We start from the raw sequence: 24,008 nt of genomic DNA, 5'->3' as shown, positions 1-24,008 counted from the left end.
ATGGTGAGTAAAAACACAGAAATGGCAAACGGGCATACATCGTAATGTGTAGCAGGACACAGTCGTTGATTGCGAATACATTCATTTTTGAGTTCCCATCAATAAACTGAAACGTCTGTAGAAGTTCCCAATTTCTGGCAACTCAGGGAACGAGTGTAAATTGAGACAAAGTGATTTGCCCAGAATCACACAAGTTGGGATTCAAACCCACGTCTACCGGCTCAAAGGCTGCAAATTTGATCAGTTATGATCATGTATAAAGGAGCTACCCCATGTCTTTTGAAAAGAGACATCGCAGAAAAAGCAAGACAGAAACACAGACTAATCACCGGAGACAAATACGTGTAACCCCGTGATTCATGGCGAAAAGTGTCCAAAAATCTTTATCACATTTAGGGTCATTTAACTTTTACAGACAGACGATGCAACGAGAAACTGGAGATGTCTCGCTGTCAATGCAGCTTCTTGGCACCGAGGCGTCTTCTGCAGCCCTCTGGCTGCTTGAGACAGCCAAAGCTCGCCTGCTTCCCACGTACTGTTTAATGTCTCGGGGGGGGGGGGGCGCACTGAATGCCTATGAAAGATCTTTAATAGCGCACCTGCAGCTCGTAAAATGCCCCTTCTAAAAGCAGCATGCCACCTTTAAAAAGTATGCGGGTACAAGGTATGCCCACAACATCAGTCGGGGCTTTGATTCCGGGGTCACACTCAAGTGGGAGCAGATTTCTCAATGTATTCACTCCCCACCAGGGAGCTCAGTCTGAGGAATGAATTAAGTTGATAGCCCCTCTCCCAACGGTGATCCCACACATACAGGTGCAAAGAAAAAAGGAACCTTCTAGAATGCTAGGCTTCCGAGTCCTGCTTGACCCATTGACCCACAATTTTAGTCTGATGAGAAAAGGTGCCATATTTCGTCATTCTGGTGAGCAAGGCTTAAAGCCATGTTTAAAGCCATTTCTACAGAAAATTATTAGCACGGCCAGGGGAAAAGTTGCTGCGAAGGAGTCCCAATGGCCCATACAGGGATTTATCATGTAGCCCACAGGTTTTATTTTGAGAGAACCTAGAAGCAAAACGAACAATGGCCACATAACGTCGTTTTTATCCCCAGGCAGGCCTATTGGAAATTGTTAGGGGTTGCTTTCCATCCGCCTGCCCTGAACATCACTGTATATAAAGATGCACCTCACGATCGCAACAAACAGCAGCAAGGCACGCCGCCATTGTTTGCTCCGAGATTGTGAAACAGGAGCGAATCCTTACCGCGTGCGATTTCTTGTCTTGATGGGGCCATGGGTTTCTAACACATAGCCCCATAAAGATAAAGTAATTCACGACAGACGGAAAGCAGGCCAGCCAGTCCGGGTGGGCTGGCCAGAAAAGGAGGCACACTGAAAACCTTATTCCTAATGGCAGCGCACAGTTTAACATAAACGGTGATGCAAGCCAATGGGAATAAGGGGTGGGGATTCAAGCCCTCTTCAGAAAGTACTCATGTGCAATAAATCTCGCTGAGCGAGCTGCGCATGTGCGCAGAAACGCTAGCCGAGACCTAAAAATGGGGAATATTCTAATAAAAAAATGACACCAAAAGGACAAAAATCCACTAACTAGAACGGGAGGTATAGGTTCTTATGGTTTGAGTTTAAAATAGAGGCAAAAAGCACAAAGCGTTAATCGGGGGTATCTGGTCACACTACACAGGGTCAAAGTCTAAAGTTAAAGCTGACCACAAGGAAGCACAGGTAAAATACAGGGACAAGATTTATCCCGGTCAGAAAGTTACCTTTGGACGTCAATTATTACCTGGAAGTAGAAGGTCTTCGATCTGGCCAGGCAGCAAAATGGATCCAAGGAGGGGGCTCAATAGGGAGCCACTGAGTGAGGTTCTCTGGGTCTATCGGAGGCTGCTTGGAATCTGGCCCGGTGAAGCTATCAAAAACGTTTGTCAGCGTCTATGTTGGAATGTTGCTCGGCGTTCAGTGCAGTGAAGCCAGCCATCGGGTGCTGCTCAGAATCAAGTCCAGGGAAACTACTGACAAAGGTCTCTGTGTTGGGGCTGGCGAATCTTAAAGTTAGGCAGAGGGGAGCACTCTGACCATACCAAAAGGTAAATAGGACCTTGTGGACAGTACATGGGGTCGGCCCTCACTTTCCTCTAGGCCAGCAGAGGGAACCTGGTCAGTTCCAGTATGGACTGGACAGCAGGGAAAGGCCTTTAATAGCATTAATACTCTGAACTTCGGCAACTCAACTAGGGGGCTCCCCTGTACCTCTACCGTCAACACCTCTGGGACATACAACCAATCTCTGAATCACAGGTTTCAGGTCATTACAGCATTTTACATTCCTCTTATTCCAATCTGGGTTTAATCCACGTCTGGGTATGCCCAGACGTGGGTCCCGTGCTCACTACACCACTGGAGTCAAGCTATCCTGGCTGAAGAGGGGTGAAACCCCGAAACCGGTCCTAGGATGCTTGATTCCGGTCCAGGGAAGACATGGCTTGGCAGTTCGGGCTGGACTGTTCCCATGAGGCACAGGGTCAAGACTGATTTGCATATGGCCATGTCTGAACTGGGGTGGCGTGGTGAGCAAAATAACAATGGATTAAACCCAGATCTGTGACTGGGGGTGAATGTTTTGCCAATGTGCAACATTCCGTCCATCATCTTGTGTGTTTTGCTGTTCGCCCTATGTGGGAAGGGTATGCCCAGACGTGGGTCCCGTGCTCACTACGCCACTGGAGTCAAGCTATCCTGGCTGAAGAGGGGTGAAACCCCGAAACCGGTCCTAGGATGCTTGATTCCGGTCCAGGGAAGACATGGCTTGGCAGTTCGGGCTGGACTGTTCCCATGAGGCACAGGGTCAAGACTGATTTGCACATGGCCATGTCTGAACTGGGGTGGTGTGGTGAGCAAAATAACGATGGATTAAACCCGGATCTGTGACAGGGGGTGAATGTTTTGCCAATGTGTAACATTCCATCCATCATCTTGTGTGTTTTGCCATGAGAAACCCGGTCCCATTTCCTAAATCAGAAAATAAGCTGGACTGCACATTCTGGCCTAAACAGCATGCATTTTCATAGCCTGGAAATGCTGAATGTATTAACCGCGCAAGCTTCAGGATGAGTGGGAATGAAAGAGAATATTTTTCAGACTCCTCAGCTGGTGATACAATTAAGTGACTGTGAGAGGTAATGGTAAGATTTTTCTTTTGGTTTAAGTTGCAACAATGAAAGCTTTATGCATAATAGGTCCCCAGCTACAGACAGACATGAACTTCCCACATAATATATGCAAGTCCATACACAAGATAGACATTGAGATCATGTCACCAGCATTTGATCCCTTGTAGTTACTATGGGTTACAATATTCCTTCCGGTGACCAACGTGACAGTCTCATCAGATGTCAGTTTGGCTCAACTAAAGTTAAGCTGTGTGGGAAATGTTCTTATTTGCGTAAGCCTGTTTTAGTGCATTACTGGGTATACCACTGTGCTGTTATTGCTCCAGTCTTCAGAGCTTGTGGACCCAAGGCCTGTCGGCCCAGATTTGGGAGGCAAAAGATCCCAATAGGCATCCAACTGTACAGTGGGACATGTCTCACAGCCAATCCAGGCAAGGTCCCCTGAGCCTCTGTGCATTGCCAGCCTCTTCTTTGCTAGCAATGTGGCGATTGCTATTAGTTGGCAGCAGAAAGTCTGTATTGTCGCTCAACAGTGCTACCTGGATGGGTCAAGGAACTTCGTGATCATCAGCCAGCATTCTAATATTCACTATCCAGTAATTGTATATCGGCGGGCAGTACCATACACCACATGGACAAAATGGGCTTTGGTTGCACTGCATCTTAGGTCAGCCCGCATTCCCACACGGCATATTGACATAGGTGTGTATCAAAGTTTGTGTAAGAAACTGAAATGGATAGTGCACAACCTATAATTAGGTGACAGTAACCCAGTGAGCTTGCAGCAAAACTCCCACTAGGTGTCAGTTAAGTGTGGGGTGGCAGGCGCCCCATTCTGTCTAGCCACGGTATTGCATAGTGCAGGTATCTTCAAACAGTTGGTAGCCCGCAGAAACCTTCAGAGTAGCTTCCAAAGTTAAGGAAAGGCTATGTATATTTTCGATCATTATCCACTTGCAGATAGCAGAGCCTGATAATGATTAGTGCTCCACTCAAGTTTATCACCCGTGTGGGTAACAGAGGTTCAGAACTGTACACTAAGGTATTTAACTCTTAAATAAGTGTTCTCAACTCAATACTGGAGCATGAGAACAAAATGGTATTTCTGAATGCTTTTAAATGAGAGAAAATTAAAATGAAGAATTAACTTAATGATTAGGTTGACTCTTCATTTTCTTCCTATTCAAAGTGTCACATTAACAAAACAGCAGGCATCTCGTGGCTTGTAGAGTGAGTAGCATATTTTCAATTGAAAAATAGTAATTTATTTTTCAATGGGAGAAATTCAAAGTGCAGAAAAATGTTCTGTATTAAGAACATCCTTGCAAAATATTTTTCAGCACTTTAAATGCTTACCATTAAAAAAAAAAAAACAATGTTGTATGTCTGTGTTTTACATGTAATGGTGCCACATATGGCAAAAGGTATATATATATCCTATGCCACAAGTATATATGACACAGGCTCTCAGTCACCAATACACATATATCGTATTCATTCACACACGTGCATACATCCCCACAGACCATGCACTCACTGACGCACATGGCAGCGCTATCATAGTACCCCTAGTCACACTAGATTGTTCAAACCATAGTATCAGGCTCCATGGACATTCGGTTTAAAGTCTATGAAGCTGCACGAGAAGGTGTCTGGTAACAATGCAAGAGTTACTTGGCTTTCAGTAGCTCATGACAATTTTCATTGATCTCAAGTAGCTCTCATTAGCGAAAAGGTTGAAGACCCCTGGCACAGTGGCACATATGTCTGCATCTCCCTATATTGCCCGATTATGGCATTGTCAACAGTTTCGCTAGAAGGAGCTCATACCGGTGGGGGTTAGGGAACTGCACTGTTTATGCTTTGCAGACTGCCCTTCACCTTACATTAAAAAACAGATGTCTGATGGTGTGAGTTCACTGATGCTTCTTACAGAATCAATCTGCATGATGGTGTTATTTGTCTGCAGGTGCAGTTTATCTAGCTATTGACTGGAGACCCAACATTGCTAGAGAGGAATAGACAAACCATTGGCTGACAGTGACAGTTCTACGTATACCGAACTCCTCAATTTGCTGTATCAAGATGAAGTGGTCAACCATATTAAATGCAGCTGATGCATCAGGCAGAAAGGGGGTTATGGGTGAGCTTTGATCCGGAACACATCAGAGACCGTTAATAGTGGAAACTAGTGCGGACTCTGTCCCTAAAGGCTTGAATCCATTTAACTAATATTCAACAACTGATACTCTTCAAGAATTCTGGTCGGAAATCAGAAAATTAATTTCTCATGAAATCCTATCAGCAGCCTGAATAAGTGAAATGATTTTACGCTTAGTTCCCACTAATGAAGCTCAGCCTCCTTCCCTTTTAATGGCGACAACCAGAGGTGAAGGAGGCTGTGAGGGCAGGTACTATCGATGAACAGATATTGTCTGGAGATCCACACTAAAAAGTTGTTAAGGGTGGACACAGACATCAGAGATGAGGCCTCAATGAATATGATTGGCAGCAATGTGGTCTGCTCTAATTCTTGAGGCATCACTCTGCTCTGAACGATGCTTTTATCGATGTCTTTAACCTTTGTATGGAAAAAGATAGCAAAGCTATCACAGAGGTTGTGAAACAGTGGTCCCCGACATGCTACAGTCCGGACCACCACGTTGTGAAACTATCTGGTAAATAAAGCACCAGGTGGAAATTGTTGGCCTATGCAACAGACTTTCCAAAGAAAGTAGCTTTGTCATTAAATGGACAAAGTTTATAAATTCCTAGTTGCAAGAGGAAGTCAACCAGAGATTGGGGTTTCACAATCCGACTCAGGCCTCAGCAACTTGAGAAATGAAATGATCGAAGTTGTCGTAAGGCTTGTATTAAAATTATGGCAAAGATTTTAAAGGCCTCCTGTAATACAGTGTGCCCAACTACAAGTAAAAAAAAAAATGCAACTTAGAGTAATATCTAATCTACTCCATGCCCCGGAAAACTTTCTTCTCAAAGAAAAGCTGAGACCTAAGCGGCGGAAATGTTACCTCGAGTGCGACATTGTTAATCCAATAACCTGTCCAAGTAAGATGGAGTGTCTGCGGTGAGTCGTTTCAAGAATACAAGGTCGAGGGTATAGCCTGCCACGTGGGTGAGCTCCAGAAGCTCCAGACTATAGCTCAGAAAAACATGTCTTCCAAAAGATGTTTAGCCTGCAAGTAGGCGTGGACATCCACCCAGATGTTAAACTCCCCCAAAACAAATGTTTTTGTTCCCTGACAGACCAAGCTAAAACCATGTCCACTATTTTTCCTCAGTAAAGCAATGTGTGGGAATCTAGAATGTCAAACTCCACTCGAAAGACTATTTCTCAATCTCACCTTGATCAAAAACGAGGTCTTTTCCATTTTCTATTGGAGCTACAATGTTTTGAAAAACAAGCATTGGCATAGCCAATAGGTCTCGTCTTTGGGACCTTATATGTATTTAGTTAGGCAGCAGATCCCAAAGGCGAGACCTATTGGCTATGCCATTGCTTGCTTAAAAGAGGCCTCTGTTCGTCCTTAGGAGCAGTGATTGACATCCCATCTCATCATAGCCTAATTGCTTCTTCCACCAGCTGTCTGAAATTACAGACATTAACAAAATATTCACTTGCCTTCGGTTGGCATGAAAAACTATTTGGCCAAGCATGCTCACGTCATCGCATCATGAGCACTAATTACAGTAGATTCAGAGAGCGCGGACCTTTCAAAACCCGAGTCATTGGAGAGAACCTTGTCACCGCCCGAACAACAGAGAAGATTCAAGACCAAAGAACCGGCAGAGGAGTTTTTCTGAAGCGAGGAGCCTGGTCGAGGAACACAAACCGTGAGACTCACACCTGGTACAGACAGCAGTCTATGTCGCAGAGCCGATCGTGAAGGGGAGAGAAGACCCGGGAAGAGAGCAACACTGTGAACTGACCGGCCATGTAGACGCCTTAGGGGCTTCCTGGGTAAAAGAAACTCAGACAACAGAGAAGTCTGATGGGGGTCGGGGGGGGGGGGGGGGGGGGACAGGGTTATACACAGCCATTTCTATTTTGGTAAAAGCCTATCGTTGCGCTGCGTCACTGGTGGAGGTTTGGGTGATATCAGTTCCTTTCCCCCACTCCTTTTCCTTAATTAATAATAAGAACAAGCATTGGCATAGAGTGTGCGAGCAAAAAGGGAGACGGAGAGGGCGGAGCAAGTGAGTGGCCGCACTTCATGAAACATGAAGCGCGGAGCTGTGAAGCGGAGAGATTGTGAGAGAGAGAGGGGGAGCAGGAGGTGAGCCCGCGAGTGGTGCACGCGCGCGCTTGGGAGAGCAGTCTTCACTTTTCAAGCACTGCACTCGTGCTTGTGGCGCGCCGCTGCTCGCTCCCGCAAGGTGGATGCCCCCACAAGCACGAATGCAGTGCTTGAAAAGTAAAGACCGATTGGCTAAAGGTCCTTCTAAAGCAGAACATGCGCACCACCTAGGTGAGACCTAATGACTACACGTATGCCACCAGGTTCACTTGAGGAGAGCAACACATTTCCATACAAAGCTGTACTTGCCTTTAAGACTCATGATGCACTTCTAAACATTTCTTCTTTGACTGTGGAATGACTCCATTCTGCATTACTCAATGTCTTAGCTATTGGAAACGGGAGACAAGCCTATGGAAATCAGCCCCTAAAAAGAAAGCTTGTGTTGCTGTGTTATCGGCAACCTGCCTGAGCATTTTGAGCTGGCATCTTTCTTTCGAAATGGGGCGAACATTGATTTGCATATAGTTAATACCAGTTAATTACAGTACAGACAAGTTCAAAACGATAGAAAGGAATGTTCCCACAAATAATTGCCAGTGGTTAAGTTTGCTTCAAATGTTTCTAAATCATTAAATTGCTTTGCTGCCTAAAAAAAAAAATAATAAAGTTAGAAAAAAATACAGAAATAAAACTGTCAAACCTTTAGATTGGCATTACTTCTCAGTCAATTTGAGGTGATTTTGTTAGTAGCTCCGTGTCTCGCAGACCGTGCAACACAGCTGGCACCCAATTTGGCTTACTTAGAGTTTTGTGGGCCTAGTTTCGCACCTGTGAATATTCTTAAAACGATGAACTTGAGGTGCAAGCATCAATTGGAAAAGCACTGCGTGAGACACCATAGAAAAAGCACTTGCAAAGCCAATAGATCGAACATCGGCAAAGCAAATAGGTCTAACTTTGGCAAGCATGCAGTTTAACATGATTTGGCAAAAATATGTAAAAAATACTGTGAAACATACAAAAAGTATAAAAGTAAAGCGGGCGCATCGCAGCAGAGATACAGTGGCCCAGGCACTGTTGTGTACTCCCGTTTCAGTCAGCTGTGCACATGAACAAAATGCCATCAGCCCCAGTGTAAGGCATCAATGGGATGAAGTAGGCAGACTCTTTGCCTTATGCTGTATGCCGTGACTATTGGAAGCAAAATGAGAATGCTAATGACATCCGAGCCGACAAATGGCTGACGAGGCTTGATCAAAAGCCCATCTATGACGTTATGCAGTTTGATTATAATTTTAGGGGGAAACATGAGGCTGGCGAGGCAGCAAAAGCAGCTTTTAGCAGAGAGCTATGTATATATTTGAATATGAAATGCCAAATTACTTACTGTGAATCCCAACGACTTCAATTTATCTCTTCATCACTACAGTCATTCCCCAGGAGGGGTGTCCAGCTCTTGGAGACAGGCAAACCTGCTGCATCCCTAGAAAAAAGGGAACAAGTTAGCCCCTCCCCTCCATTACGGATTAATTATACTTTTCAATTGTCTAGCCTACAGCCCAAGCTAAGGTTACAGAGCACTCTTCTTGCATATATGTCAAACAGTCTGCAATGGTGAAAAGAAAAATCAACAGTGCGCATTAACACTTCTGTTATTCAATACAGTTGCTAACCTAACATGTAAAAGCAGTGCAGAGGTTTTAAAACTTCTTTCTTAACATGAACAATTAATAAATTATACTATTTGATCAAATCTATTTTGGTATTTAAACAACTAAAGTAAATGTACTCACAAGTTTACTTTCATATGTAACTACTGGACCAAGGTTGCCTAGCAGAATAGTTCGCAATTTTCACATGAAATAGTAAAAGGTGGAGAGATCAAGGTCAAAAATTGCGAATATATGCAAAAATATATATAGGTATTTGACAGGGTCCGTGCCTCACCATATGATAGTGAGAAGTCATGTTAGCTAAGTGTAGGGTGTGAGGGGGCGGGTGGATGGCAATTTTGTGAGTTTCATTCAAGGGGACTGCTCTTTCCTTTAAGGTCTGGCTTGACAGCGCAGAGGTCGCTGGAAAATCATGTGAGCACTACAGCCACGCGTTGAGAGCCAGGAGTACAGGTTTTGGTTGGGTAGAAGTGTGCTTCCTCTAAAAAGCTTTTGCCCTCCACACAGATGCCATCATTTTACATATCCAGCTGATTTAGCTTGAACTTTCGGTGGCTCACACAACATTGTAATGCTAATAAAGTCTCTCATATAACTAGATAATTTATGTTTTTCTCTGGCAGCAGCATAGATCTGAGGAGGGCAGTCATTAACCTACATGAATATTTCGGTTCTGCTTGACAGTGAAAATGTCACCTGACCTTTTAACCTACACCAATATTATACTACAGTTCTTTAATTCCATGCAAAGAAACAATAATTCCAATGCTATTTACTTGTATCACATCACATTACCATACAAAAGCCAGACTTATTAGCATTCCCAATGCTTGTTTTTATTAAGTTTTTCTTTCATAAAATCAATGAAAAGGACAATTATTAAAACGAGTTGAGGCTAAAGCCATCTTGGTCGTAGAGACTGATGATTCAACTTGATTTATCTTAGTCAATACTAGGCAATGGTTCTTATGGTAAACTCCCTTTCAGACCAATAAATACACTCCTCTCAAAACGATTGCAACAATGTAGAAATGCTGCTGAAAACTTTAGATTTTTTTCAGAGCCATTGCAAAAAGAAAAATATTAAAACGTCGAAATATGGGTTTAGTATAAGTGGATCTACCATTATAAATGGCCAACTTATGCCGCTTCCTTTACTATGACTTAGTTTCCCAGTAGTACTTTAAAAATAGAAATATTTTACCATCTTCTCTCTAGCAAGTATAAATATTTATCTTTCCGACATGTATATTTTGTTGCTGAAGGAAATCATGTTACTTTTTTTTTGTAAGGGAGAATTGAGAGTTGTAGTGAGGCCTGTTACAATACTGAAACAAATACAACAGGTATCTAGGGGCACAGAGATTTGCAAAGCAGATTTGTATTGTCTTTATGACCAACTGGCTTCGTCAATGCTGTGCAGATTCGTCAAAAAGAAAAAATGAAATGAAAAATAGAAAGTTGCAATGATGTGCCACACGCATGAGCTTGTACAGATCATAAAGTCAGGCAAGTCAATTAGTGGGTGCTTGCATGCAAGAAAAAGAATGCACATGCCAACTGAATGATAAATGTACCTTTTTTTAATTTACTGATTCAAGATGCTGGAATCGACTGAGTTGTAAACAGGAAAAAAAAAAATCACTTGCACAATAGCTCATTTCTTAAAGCAGAGAGGCCCACCAGCAAATGGGAGCTGCTGGACCATTAGAAAAAATATTAACAAATAAAACAAAAAAAAGGCCCACTTTTGGTGAAAGGAGCAACAGGCAATGATCAGGGGGGAGTTCCTATATTTGGAGAGGTGAAGTAGAACATTGCTAATGGACTTTAGGAAGAAACTCAAGACCTGGCTCTTCGACTAAGCTCAGCAACCCAGCGCCTGGATACCCTCACGGATAATAAGCAGCACTCTACAAATACATACTGAAGAAAGCTAGAAAACACTTTCACTCTCATGGAGTGCTGCAAGAGTAAAAGCAGTTTGAAAAAAGTGAGCAGCGGAAGGATACAAGTCAGCCAGTCAAAACGATGGTACAGAGGCTATACTCCAGAGGGGGGACAAAGAATGGCAAAACCAAGACAAAAAAAAAAAATTCACAACCAGCTTACAAGAACGCCAATTAATGCTAAAACGCCTCAAAAAAGACGATCATAACATTTCTTGAGGAGCTTGTTAACCTGACGAGCTCAAATGAAAAGCTTTTCATTTTTTTCTGAACGCAGCCGGGAGAACGACTATGAATTAAAACATTAACAAGCCAGTGTATGTAATAAGATCTCCACTCACCCTTGAGGGGTATAATAGATTTATGCAAGATGAGTCCAGAAACTGAAGTCCTTGAAGCAAGTTCAAGAGATTCAATATTCTCGGCTACACTGGATTCTTTTGGCTTCAGCGATCTCTTTTATGCTGGTGGTTCTCAATTCATTGTTACCCTATCTTTACTTTCTAGTCTGCTAGACTGAACTATTTCTGTCACAAGACAACACGCCAAGACATTTCATAAAGAGGATAAAATACTGGATAGACCAAAACAACTTTTCCAGATCAGTGCCTTGGCACTACCCTGGTAGTCCATTTAATGTGCTAACTGTATAGAAAATGCAAAAAGTAATATTTTACAATTATTTAAATAACAAAATACAACAAATCAAAATAACACCAGAGGAGGTGACCGACCTTCACCTATATACAACTTCACACCAGAAGGCTGTACTCAAGCCAAGGACTTGAAGACCACACAAATAATCAGCACTGCTAGTATTTCTAGACAGTATGCTTAGGTCTTTTAATAGAACCTCCCTGAACACGATTCCTCAAACTTTCAACCACTGCAGACAAGTGTTTTTGACTAAACCGTCAGTAAAACCTACATCTGACCAGTCAGTTTAATCAAACAAATTGCATTGCCCATTCTGTAGATCACTGTACACATGGTCGATCTTGTCCTTACACTAGATACAAAGGTAGCAGTCGCAGGTCACAATGTTTCTTCCAATAACATGAATCCTGCAAAATGACAGATTTACTGTGGAGACATTTAAAACAGCAGTACCAACCAATACATACCAGACTCATCCATGTTATCCTAGCTTCCACACCAACAGTTTTCTAGCACCCCTCAGACTTCTTCATGCCCCTTGTAAGTTTCTCACCTTCAGTACGCATTTACAAACGTGCAGTAGCCTGTCACCTCCAGCAGGCCTCGTCACCACTTTTCATCCTCCAGCCCCCGTAGCCCTGCGTGGGATGCTTTTTGTCCCTAGCAGGTTTTACGCTTGTTCAAAGTATAAAATGTACTACATTCAGAAGTCACTGTGTTCATAGTCTCCTCATCACCACCAAAGACACACTGATGCTGGCAATCCCAGTTCCATTGACCCCTGGAATAATACTTGTAATTGTAAAGTGAAACTGAAAGACTCTTGGGTAAGGGTAGTGACAAATCAAATAGGACTGACCTCATCAAAAGGCTGGTCCTCTGCCAATGAATACTAGCTTAGTAAATACGTAGTGTTCCTAACTGCTCTTGTCACCTGATGTTTCCCTAGGTGAACCAAGATTACCTGCCTTAACATCTGTAAGCCTAGAGACAATTTCTTGCCAGCACAGCTGATCGATTGTAATTTTCTGGTAGAGCATTTTCTCAAATGATTTGGATTCATCAATGACAAGATTTGTTCTGGTTACAGCTTCTTGCACATTCCAGAACAGATGCACCATCATTTTGTGTTATTAAAGTGCATTTTTAAATCTGATGTGGTGTAGACGTTTCGATTTGTTCTTTACTTCAGCTAAAAGAACAATTACATATGATCTGTATCATGACGTTCAGATAGAATGCACGGATGTGTAATGTTCTTCGGTCTTGACCTTAAAATGTCTGCTCTATCCTTTGCATAAAGTTCTTTTAGACAGATTTTCCTAATCTACCTTTATTATATACTCTTCCCACAGATCCAGAATCCTGGGAGACACAGAGGAACACCAACTGAGACTCAGCAGTTAATTGATGGAAGGAAATGTATGCAGTTGAAATGGCTCTCAGATGAGGTGCGTTAAAGAGCAGCACAGAAGGTATTGATTGGTGTGCCATTTATATGAGTACATCCAAAATGGCCCTCCAACTACCTCTTCAACATTTAAAAGCTTCCTTGGTCTCGAGTGAGGACTAAAATGGTTGCAGGATCTTCATGAAATACTTAAGTCTCACCGGACGTGGGAATCCAGCTGACAATGGTAATTTGAAGTTTCCTCTTGGGGAGAGATGTCCCACGAGAGCTGGCTTGCTTCTTTTGATGCCCTAGTTCTTCTGTCGTTCAATTTGTACTGTGCAAGATCATTAGTATTGCTAGGGTTCTGTACACAGAATATGTAATTATGGTGGAGGCAAAATGTCTGGAAATTGAACAACCGGACTGAGGGGTTTTCATGACATTTTCGAAGGCCTCCAAAAGTAGCAGGAAAAGCTAAAGTATTATTGGATAATATTCCTGTAACTCAAAAGAGCACTGAGGAATGTGAACAGGCCTTTGAGCACACGTAATACATGTCAAGAAATAAAAGATTTAAACACACAGTTTTAACTATCAGCACAAAATCTATATGATCACCAAAACAATTAATCAATTAAATTCCCCAGGTGTGAACATCCGTATGCAGACCCCTTTCGCATGGTATGGCGCAATCACATTATTCACTTCTGGAAATGTTTGACGGACCACTTGGAGACAACACACCAAAGGAAGGGTTTGCATATGCCAGAGTTATGCTAGTTGGAAATCTATGCAAGGCCAAAGAAGCAGGTAACAGATTTATCTGTTTAGTCTTGGTACTAGCAAAGAGAACCAATGCATTGGAGGAGGCGATTAAACCCCCCCACATAAGATTTGGAAAGAAGATGTAAGCAAATTAGCTAGAAGTGATCATCGCAAAGAACTGGGAGGATAAGAGTGCAACTCAAATTAAGCACTGGATACAGAGATGACCCATAGGTCTCCTATGGGGCCAAATACGGACATCCTTTGAGGGGACCTAAGAAGGTTAGATACATAGTAGGGTGAGACAGCCCGGAAACGAGAATGCAGCAACCCCGGTTGTCAACAAACAGGGAAGGACAATCCAAAGAGACATTACATAAGGGGATTAAAGACGCTTTGGTACTACTGTGTTGTACTGGTTTATTCGTTCATGTTTATTTGTAACAAATCTGACATTATTGCTCAGTGATCCCACAGACTGAGAATATGCAGACAGTAGAGACTGAAAAAACGAAATGACACAGGTTGAAATGGTTGTAATGCAACTAAAGAAATAGTTATTACTTGTGATATTTTCTATACTAAACTAAAAAAGCAATTTCAGAGAACTACCTCAAAGTAGCACTGTAGACTGGTATTTTAAATACTTTGATGGCTGGCAAGAATAGCAAATGTCATTTCACTCTTGCTACCTGGTGGCTCTACAGTCACATCTGGGTGAGGCCTTCAACTTCTGCCTTTTTTCCAGGAGCTACTACATCGGAATATTTAATACTCGTATACACCATATTCCACAGCGTGTATGCTCAACCCATCATTACTCAGACATCTTTTAAACCCTTCACTTTTCTCGTGAAGTGCCTATCATAAAAACATGGCCCCAGGACATCAAAGTTTACATGCACGACCACATCCTCTTTGCTCTAGGGAGGGAAGCTGGACATTGCCAAGGTTCTTTTGAGGCATTCATGAGAAAGCATCGGGATTACTTCCATGCTGTTTCATTGATTAGAGGGAGAGCAGGAAAGATTCCCAGCCAGCCCCACTCGCCTCAATCACTTCCACCAATCAAGGATATTAACCGGGAGTTCAGGAAGCAAGGGAATGGGATTGTTTGTTTCCAATCCTCTCCTACTCATTTCCAAGTTCCTGCATCAGATTCTTGATGGCGGTTTGAGCGATTGCTTCAAAGTCCATACAAAACATCACCCCAGTCTAGATCTGACAGGGAGGATGAAAGGAGGTGCCCCATGAAACACTCCTTGACCCCCTCACTCCCTTCATCATCTTTACAATTATCACTTTCTGTAATTATGCTTTTTATTTTTTTATTGTGTTTATTGCACTTTCACAACATAAATAACCCAAAAAGTAGTCTACATTAGTACATAATTACAAAGCATAATTGGGCAGACCAGCGCATCACAACAATCATCTATCGGCCATTTTCTGATTACAACTAGTATACAGCAGCAATATTATATCTCTTACAGTTCACAGAAAGGCATTAGTCATCAGGCATATTTGGTAGATAAGAAGTTAATGGGCCCCATATTTCACATGGTCTAGACACACTTGGTAATTCTTCAGCACAGCAGGTAAGTTGATCTCGGCAATACACCGGATCTGGTCTCCAATTTTTATGTGTTGGTGAGGGCCTTCCACCCCAGTGGATGGAAACTCTACGCTTCGCTAACAATGCAATAGCCACGAATTTACGAATAACAGTTTGAATACCGGTGACCTTCCCCAATAAACACATTTGTGGAGTACACTCAACTGATTCTTCCAACATTCTTGTCAGAGTGTGCGTGACTTGCATCCAGAGTTCATGAACCCTAGGACAATCCCATGCTAAATGTTTGAAATCCGTGTTGGGCGCTCTACCTCTCACACAGCATGCGGACTCCCTCAAGCCATATTTATGAAGCTGTGCAGGTATATAATACATTTGAATTATTCTAAGATTCCCATTTGCTGTTAGTTGCCCTTTCAGCATGCCTTCCGTTCATCCACAGTCAGCGGTTCAGAGAGAACAGCATTCCACTTATCTAACGGCCCCTCCCCTGAAATCATTGCATCTAATTGTGAAAGGCAGTACAGACGTGTGATAAGTTTTGACCGCGTTTGTGTAGTGTATTTTAACTGTAATGCCCCCAATGTCTGCGGTTCTTCGGGAAAGTGTGGGTATAATGTTCGCAAAGCTGTGCATAATCTGCTATATATGAACAACGTCATTGCAGACCTAGTCTCTTCCGCCATTAGAGTTGAGGCGTCTATACATTTCCTTTCTTTGTACACATCTCCCATTGTGTGTAATCCTACCTCATGTAAAACCTTGAGTGCGCCAGTCTCCCTTGTCACTGAGATATCGGTATGATGCAAGAGTGGCATAGCTGGAGCATATAATGGGACTTTCTGTGCTCGCCTACCAAGCTCCTTCCATGCACGTACGGTACACTGTACTGTATCTATTTCCCCTTTATCGAATATAGTACTGTTATTCACAACCATAGCTTTGAGCGGTATTGGATGCACTGCGCCAGCCTCCACTGCAACATGTGGGGGTGAAAGCAGGAGCCTGTTGCCAATAGTAGGCTTAATGCGCCTGAGCACATAAATAAAATAACTAAGTTGGGGGCTTTGAACCTACCTAGGTCATACGGGAGAGTTAATAGTTCCCACTTCACTCTCTGCTTTTTACGTCCCCAGGTCAATGTGATTAGTAGTGAACGACGTGTAGTAAAGAAATGTTGTGCTAAGTGGATGGGAATATTCATAAATAAATATAAAAACTTTGGGAGCACAATCATCTATCAGCGCTATTCTGTCTGCTAGTGACAACAGCAGTTTTATCCATCTATCCACTTGTTCTTCAAGTCGCGGTATAGCCCTCCCATAATTGGTCTGTATAAACACCGCGGGTCTTTGTGAATCCATATTTCCAGGTATTTTACCGGGTCTGTGCTCCATTCCAGAGGATATCCAAGCTCTATGTGTGGTGTGCCCTCAGTCAATGGAAGAACAATCGATTTAGACCAGTTACTACCTAGCCCTAAATACCACTCAAACCGCACATATTCCTGGATAAGTTGCTCTAAATGGGCCTTGGGTTCACGAAAGTATAGGACCATATCATCTGCATACATGGAGACTGCTAGCGGTCGCTGATAAAAACGTAATGCCGCCTTTGCATATCTCGGTCTTAAAATGCATGCTAAAGGCTCCAGTATGCTCACAAATAATAAAGGCGATAGCAGGCACCCTTGCCTCGTACCACGCTGTATTACAAATGCATCAGAGGTCTGCCAATCTCGCTTCAGGGGGGTCAGTGTACAGCAGTTTGATCCAATTCGTATAAATGAAGGGCACCCCCATAAGATGCAGCACTGCAAACATATACGTCCATGAGATAGAATCAAAAGCCTTAACGGCGTCCAGTAGTACTGCCACCGCAGGTAATGTTGGTTCTAATATATGCAGCACTGTAAATAACGTCCGCAGGCTATGCGACGTAGATCGAGTCTGCACAAACCCAGATTGGTCAGGAAGCACCATTACTTGTAGCAATAAACGTAATCTAGTAGCCAACACTTTTGCGAGGATTTTCACATCAGTATTAATCAGGGACCGGGGTCTCTATGAATCATAGTTGTCAGGAGGCTTACCTGGTTTCAATAATGCTATGACCAATGCCTCCCGAAGCGTGGCCGTAAGAGGCTGTTGCTCATACGCCTTCATATACATGTCATAGAGGTAGGGGACCAGCAAGTCAATATGTTCTTTGTAGAACTCTGCTGGCAAGCCATTGGTTCCTGTAGCTTTCCATTAGGCAACGCAGTGATGGCCTCTCGAATTTCGTCTATTTGGTGCATTAAAAAAATCTTGCTGCCCACGCGATAGTCAAACTAACGCTATATCCTCCAGATATTGCGCCACATCATCTTCGCTCTCTGATTGTCTGCCTGCGTACATAGTCTGATAATGCTGCACAAATGCGCGGAGTATTCCTGGTGTGTCCTAATGTGCAGCGATATCTTTGGAGACTGTTGTCACTATGTGTTTTTTTTGCCCATGGTTCTGCAATTCTGTTGGCTAAGGATTTTCCAGGCCTACCTCCTTCCCCATAGTACCTGGCTTTCCACCTCCTTTACATGTGGCGCACTTCCCGGTCCACCCTCTCGTTATATTCTGTAATCCTCTCTCGAATGTCTGCCAATGTGGATTTGTCAGCTGCTATTTCATACTGTCTTTCGAGGTGCCCAGTTCCATTTCAATTTGCTTCATTCTGCCTCGCAGTGATTTGAGAGCCCCCGCTTGTAGCCCAATGCAAACACCGCATATTGTCACTTTAAACGCCTCCCATATCGTTCCCATAGCCTGCACTGACCGTATATTGTATGTAAAGTATTCCGTAATTGCGTGTCTCACTCCTTCACGGAAGACTAGATCTAGTAGCGAGGATGACTGTAAACGCCATAGAAATTGCAAGGGTGCGTGCGTGGGTATTGCCATGTTTAACAGAACTGGGGAGTGATCTGACAGTGTTTTCGGTGAATGTTGGACTTTAGTAATACATGTATTCACATCACTCGTGGCCAGCCAGAAGTCGAGGTACGACCACGACTGATGGACATATGAATGGCAGGCTCCCTCCTTCACCCCAAGGTGTCCCTGCCTCCAGACATTCAGCAGACCCAGATTTCGCATACCAGCCTTAACAGAGTGCAGCCTTTTTCGGTGTGATTTCCGCAGTGGTCATACGCTCATCAGATACTAGCACAATATTGACGCCACCCCGACAAATAATTGCCAATGGAGGCAGCTTATGTATTTTAACTCAAAAACAGGGTCATCTGGATTAGGTCCATAGACGTTAATAGTTATTAGTGTACCACCTCAGTTACCCTGAACTAATATATATCGCCCTTGTTCATCTTCTTCTACATATGTAACTTCAAAGGGTACATTTTTTAAAATTAATATCATTACACCCCTCGCATAAGAGGAGTAGGATGACACCAATCGCACACCTGCCCATCCAATTGCCACTTCTCTCACTGCGTGTTTTGTGAGGCGAGTATTCTGCAACAGAGCTATCTTAACATTATGCCGGTCTATATATCGCCCTTGTTCATCTTCTTCTACATGTGTAACTTCAAAGGGTACATTTTTTTAAATTAACATCATTACACCCCTCGCATAAGAGGAGTAGGATGACACCAATCGCACACCTGCCCATCTAGTTGCCACTTCTCTCACTGCATGTTTTGTGAGGCGAGTATTCTGCAACAGAGCTATCTTAACATTATGCCGGTCTATATAAGCCAAAACCTGTAGCGTTTTCTTAGGATTGAGGCCTCTAACATTTCATGTGAGAGGCCTCAATTACTTGAAGTATTACTTGAAGCATCTGCCATCTGTTACATTGCCTAATGCGCCAATATGTGTATCAGAGCTATCTATCGCTGTATGTGCTGTTTTCCACAACTGTACCATGCCCAACATGCTTTCACTCATATATAGTTCCCCAACCACCCCACCCACCCACTCCTGCATCCCAATCATGCCAAGGAAACCCGCTTTAAACCAAAAGAACACATTCATGCAATCGCATGTCTCTAATCAAATGTTGACACCTTATCCAGTGCCCAAACAAAACCATAAGTCAATGTGGGGTTTACCCTCTGTGGGGGTGAGGTGGGGTCGCCAGTAGCCTCCGTGCCGCCACGTTGTTACAAGGGGAGGCCGGGGTGATTATATAAGCTCCCCCCATCCAGCTGTTCCATAGTGCATGCAATCTTGGAGTCCCTGCTCATGCAAAAACACTGCTGCAGCACTGGCGTTTATATGCAATGTCAAAAAACTACTGATAAAGACTGACATCACATATATTGTATGCCTTAACAGAGACTATGTGCCATATCATCATTAGCAGTTCATATAAACAGTAATGTATGTCAGCAATATCCATACGTGCGACAGTCATCAAATTTACTATTTTTACCAGTCCCATTGTGTTGTGCAGTATGCACGCTTGGTCCTAGTTGTCTGCATCCCCGCCTGCTGCCCTTGACGACTCTTGCCGTTCCACCTGGCTCACAAACTGCATGGCTTCTTTTGGTGATGTAAAAATCTTGGCTCTGCCCTTGTGCTGTATCCGAAGCCTTGCTGGGTACAGCATGGCTTGTTGAATTTTCAGTGTTTGTAACTTTTACTTTATTGGATGAAACTCACGCCTCGCTTGCTGCACTGCTGTTGTGAAGTCAGGGAACAGTGCATCCTCTACGCCCAGATATGTTGTAGTACCTTTTTCCCTGGCCAGTCATGGCAGAGTGTCACAGTCACGATAATTCAGTTGTCTGGCGATTATGGGGCGCGGCAGGGCACAGGCTTGGGCGCCAGGGATCTGTGTGCCCTCTCCACAACCAACATGGCCGAAAAACGTTCCGCATCCAACATTTCTTTTAGCATGGCTTCAACATATAGCTCCATTTTACCTGTGTTGGTAGATTCAGGCACTCCTGTGATACAGAGATTGTTACGCCGGGACCTGGCTTCAAGGTCCTCATTCTTTGCCTGTATCACTGCCAGGATTTTCTACATTTGTGCGCATGATGCACTAACGACCTCAACCTGGTCTTCTGTAGTGGAGATGCGTTGTTCCGCTTCAGTTATTCGCGAGCCATGTTTGTCGAGCTTTGTTGCCATATTGTCCATTCAAAGATTGAGGGTGTCTATTTTACTGTCAATCGATTGCAAACTGTGTTGCATGGCAAGCATCATACGTTCTAATTTACTCCCGGTACCTATCTCCAGCTATGGCTCGGTATCCGACGCGACTTGCCTTTGGGACTTAGTAATAAGTCTGGATTCGAATGGGAGCTTGGACTTCTGCTTATCTGTTTTGCCCATCTTTCCTTGATCGGTGCTAAACAAGCTTGTAATTATGAGCACCAGGGGTGTGTGTACGTTATGTATAGCACCCTTATTTGCTCACACCACAGACAGTATGATGGAATATATTACACACTCTAGCGCAGCAGCACGTACCGCCTTACCCTCGCACAGGATGATTGAAGGTAGCACTCTTTATCCAGCGCTATTATAGTTCTGGCGGGTTTTTGTATGTAGTCCACTTCTTCTAGCGTGTCCTTACACAAGATAGGCAATTTCTGTGTAGCCTTTCTTCCCGGTTTAAGTTAGGTACCTTGCTACCAGAGTACTTTAACGACGAAGTGCTGGCATTTTACAGTGTCTGCTATGTGAACTTTTATACCGCACAGTCTATGATGGGAACGGGCACTGTTCCATACGCTTTAGACCAGCAGTCCCGTGCTACACATTGGCGGTGCCATAAGCCTCCCCATGTAGGTCGTGCCACATGTGCTCTGTCTCAACAGCACACTTCACTGTAATAGCCGCACACCACTGCTTGTCACAGCGCTCTTCCGCTCAAACATTAACGGCCTACAAGGTATATCCCCATTATGTGCTTTATTCAGTCTTAGTAGCAAAACAGGATTTGGGCTCCAATCAGTAAAGCCAAGCCTCCATTGAACATAAAACAGCAGAACTGCCAATACTGATACCTGTTCACTCATTTATTTACGAGGTGACTGTGATCCGGGCACTACGGGAGACTCGCCCTCCGTGCCCTTCAAGATGGCGGCGGCGGAGGCCCGCCCTGAGGACGGAAGCGCTCTAGTCCTCCCGGCCGGCGCGGAGCTGACGTCACGCGCCGGGACCATAGAAACACGGACGGACGAGGAGAGGAGAGCAGCGAGGGACGGAGGAGAACGCCGGGACCATAGAAACACGGACGGACGAGGAGAGGAGAGCAGCGAGGGACGGAGGAGAACGCGGAGCAGACCCAGGGAGAATCGAGGCTAGCAGGCAGGAGCGAGGGAGCATCGAAGAGGAAGAGCAGAGACGCCGTGGACTTCCAGCTGACACCGCTCTAGTGTCCAGTCGTCCCAGGGAGAGCCAGGACGCCGAGACACCCCATGCTACAGTCCTGGAGGACTGTAGCTTCAGGTCAGTGCCTTTCCTGACTTACTTGAAGCGCTTAACGGGGAGGGGGAAAGCCAGGGGAACGCCAGAACCGGGGCACTAGCCAGGACCGACCCGTCCCTCACAACTTCCCCACCCTCACAAACCGTGGTGATAAAAAGCAGGTGGAGGGCTTGTCACATCCAAGGAGAGACCTATTACTGACGGGAGGTTGTTCTTTTGTTTCCTTTGTCTCCCGGGGCGCCACCTTTTCCCAGCAAAACCTAAGAAGCTGACGTAAAGCGAGTAGGAGAGAAACCGGAGGAAGCGACCACCGGACCTGGGGCATCGTTCAGTTTCCTTTCTGGAGGACTTTAGTTTACTTTTCTTTGTCTAAACCTGACTGCATAAGAGGTCTTCAGCAGCCTCTGTTTGAACATTGTTTTTCCCTTTAATAAACTACGCCCAAATAAATCTAGTGGTCCCTACAGTCCGTCCTTAACTACCAGCAGCAAGGGTCAATTACAGATCCTGGGAGGGGGACCAGAGCACAGTGACATATTGAAAAACAAACATGTACCACTGACCTCTCTTTCCATCTGAATAAATCAAAAGTTTCTTTTGTTTAATTTCACATAATACATCACAAAAAAGTCTTAAAACATTTACACACTATCACCTCCTAGTTCAGATACATTTGGCTACCACTCTTTCCCTTTTTAACACCCATTCCACCATCTTCATGCACCTCCATACATTCTCATTCACCACTGTTTTCACTCACTGCATCATCCAGGACTCACACACCAAATATCCTTCCGCACCAAAATGAAGTTTTTTCAAAAGTCTTATATTTGTTCAATACACATAGAAAACATACTACACACTATATACAATGTATCAAACAATTGAAATAGTTGACAATTCTTATGGCCCAGAAAGAAATGGGTCTACGCGTTTCAAACCCCCTCCAATCACGGGGTTCTCATCAGGACCTAAAAGCTGGAAAAGAAAAGAACTCTTTCAGTGAAACTAAATGCCCAGGGGCCCTCCCTTTACATTCTGCGCCTCTTATGGAGACTTTAGTTTACCTCAATTGTAGTCTAGATCAGCCGATCTAGCAAATTCAACATTGCCATCTATATCAAAAGACAAGAATCAAAAATGGACCAATATCAATGCCAATTTTTCACTGCGCCACCTTCATACACTATATCATAAAAGCTGACATTTCTCTTACATTGTCATTTGTTTGGCTGTTCCTCTCAATTTTGATGGCGTTCCCAGTAATTCCTTCCTAGAAGCAAAACACCTTTTGTTACAACCCCATTAAAAACTGATGTAATGCGTTTTAGAATGCGTTTGTGAGGATCTTAGAGGACTTACAACTCACTTGGGAAATCGTGGGTGCAGGCCCCACTCGTCCTGTATCAGTCTTTAAACCAATTTCGTGGCAAAGTCTGTAACGATGGAAGAAGGCTTAGGCTCACACACTTTTTTCTAGGGCGAAATATTCACCTAGTTTCCCTGTCTAAAGTATTACCTTATCACATCTTGGGACGAGTCCTGTAGCTCCGTGGTCTGCTTTCTTAATCCAACGGCCGCGGGCTGTAGTGTCAGTGATTGCCAGACCGACAGTGGTGATTCTTGAATGCGCCGCACTTCCGGGTTTGGGTACTAAGCGTTCATGGGAAATGTAGTTTTACCCAATCTTTCAATGCGGACTTAATGACCGCCGTAGGCCACTGCTCCTGTTTCCAAGGCACTTGTCGAAATTAAGGCATGAATTTAAATTTGACTCACAGTCCGTTTATTTTGGCACATATTTTAATCAAAATCATAAGGAGACTGATTTATCACAGAACGTGAATTACGATATATTCCTTATCCATGCTCATGGGATATGTAGTTTCACCCGCGGTTGGATGACCACAATGTATTCATCAAAATTATGTCAATCATGGGGCCTAAATACGCTTAACGCTTCAACCCTACTTCTTCTCGACGCCGGTTTTAGTGGCTGGTGTTCAAGTGTGTTTTTTATATTTTCAAAGGGGATCAGGATGTCGCAGTTGGGCATGCCTATTGCCCTAGTCGGCTAGGACTTTACTTAATTAGGGT

The 24,008-nt window shown here is 43.8% G+C and overlaps 1 protein-coding gene across 2 annotated transcripts in view; it reads right to left on the bottom strand.

The window, feature by feature from the left end:
* CREBL2 (cAMP responsive element binding protein like 2) overlaps positions 1–24,008 on the bottom strand; it is a 294,140-nt gene that overhangs the window by 41,503 nt on the left and 228,629 nt on the right. The window contains exon 4 of one of the 2 annotated variants that reach the window (XM_085652104.1): positions 8,846–8,941. The exons of the other annotated variant lie outside the window; for it this stretch is intronic. Within the exon in view, the coding sequence (XP_085508230.1) occupies positions 8,868–8,941 (74 nt within the window). The 3' untranslated portion in view covers positions 8,846–8,867. The remainder of the gene's footprint in view (positions 1–8,845; positions 8,942–24,008) is intronic. 2 annotated transcript variants of the gene reach the window in all.

The sequence above is a fragment of the Triturus cristatus genome, chromosome 4_1 (genome assembly GCF_964204655.1).
Source record: "Triturus cristatus chromosome 4_1, aTriCri1.1, whole genome shotgun sequence".
NCBI lineage: Eukaryota > Metazoa > Chordata > Amphibia > Caudata > Salamandridae > Triturus > Triturus cristatus.
The sequence above is the reverse complement of the archived record's forward strand: the minus strand, read 5'-3'. Positions and strand labels throughout refer to the sequence as shown.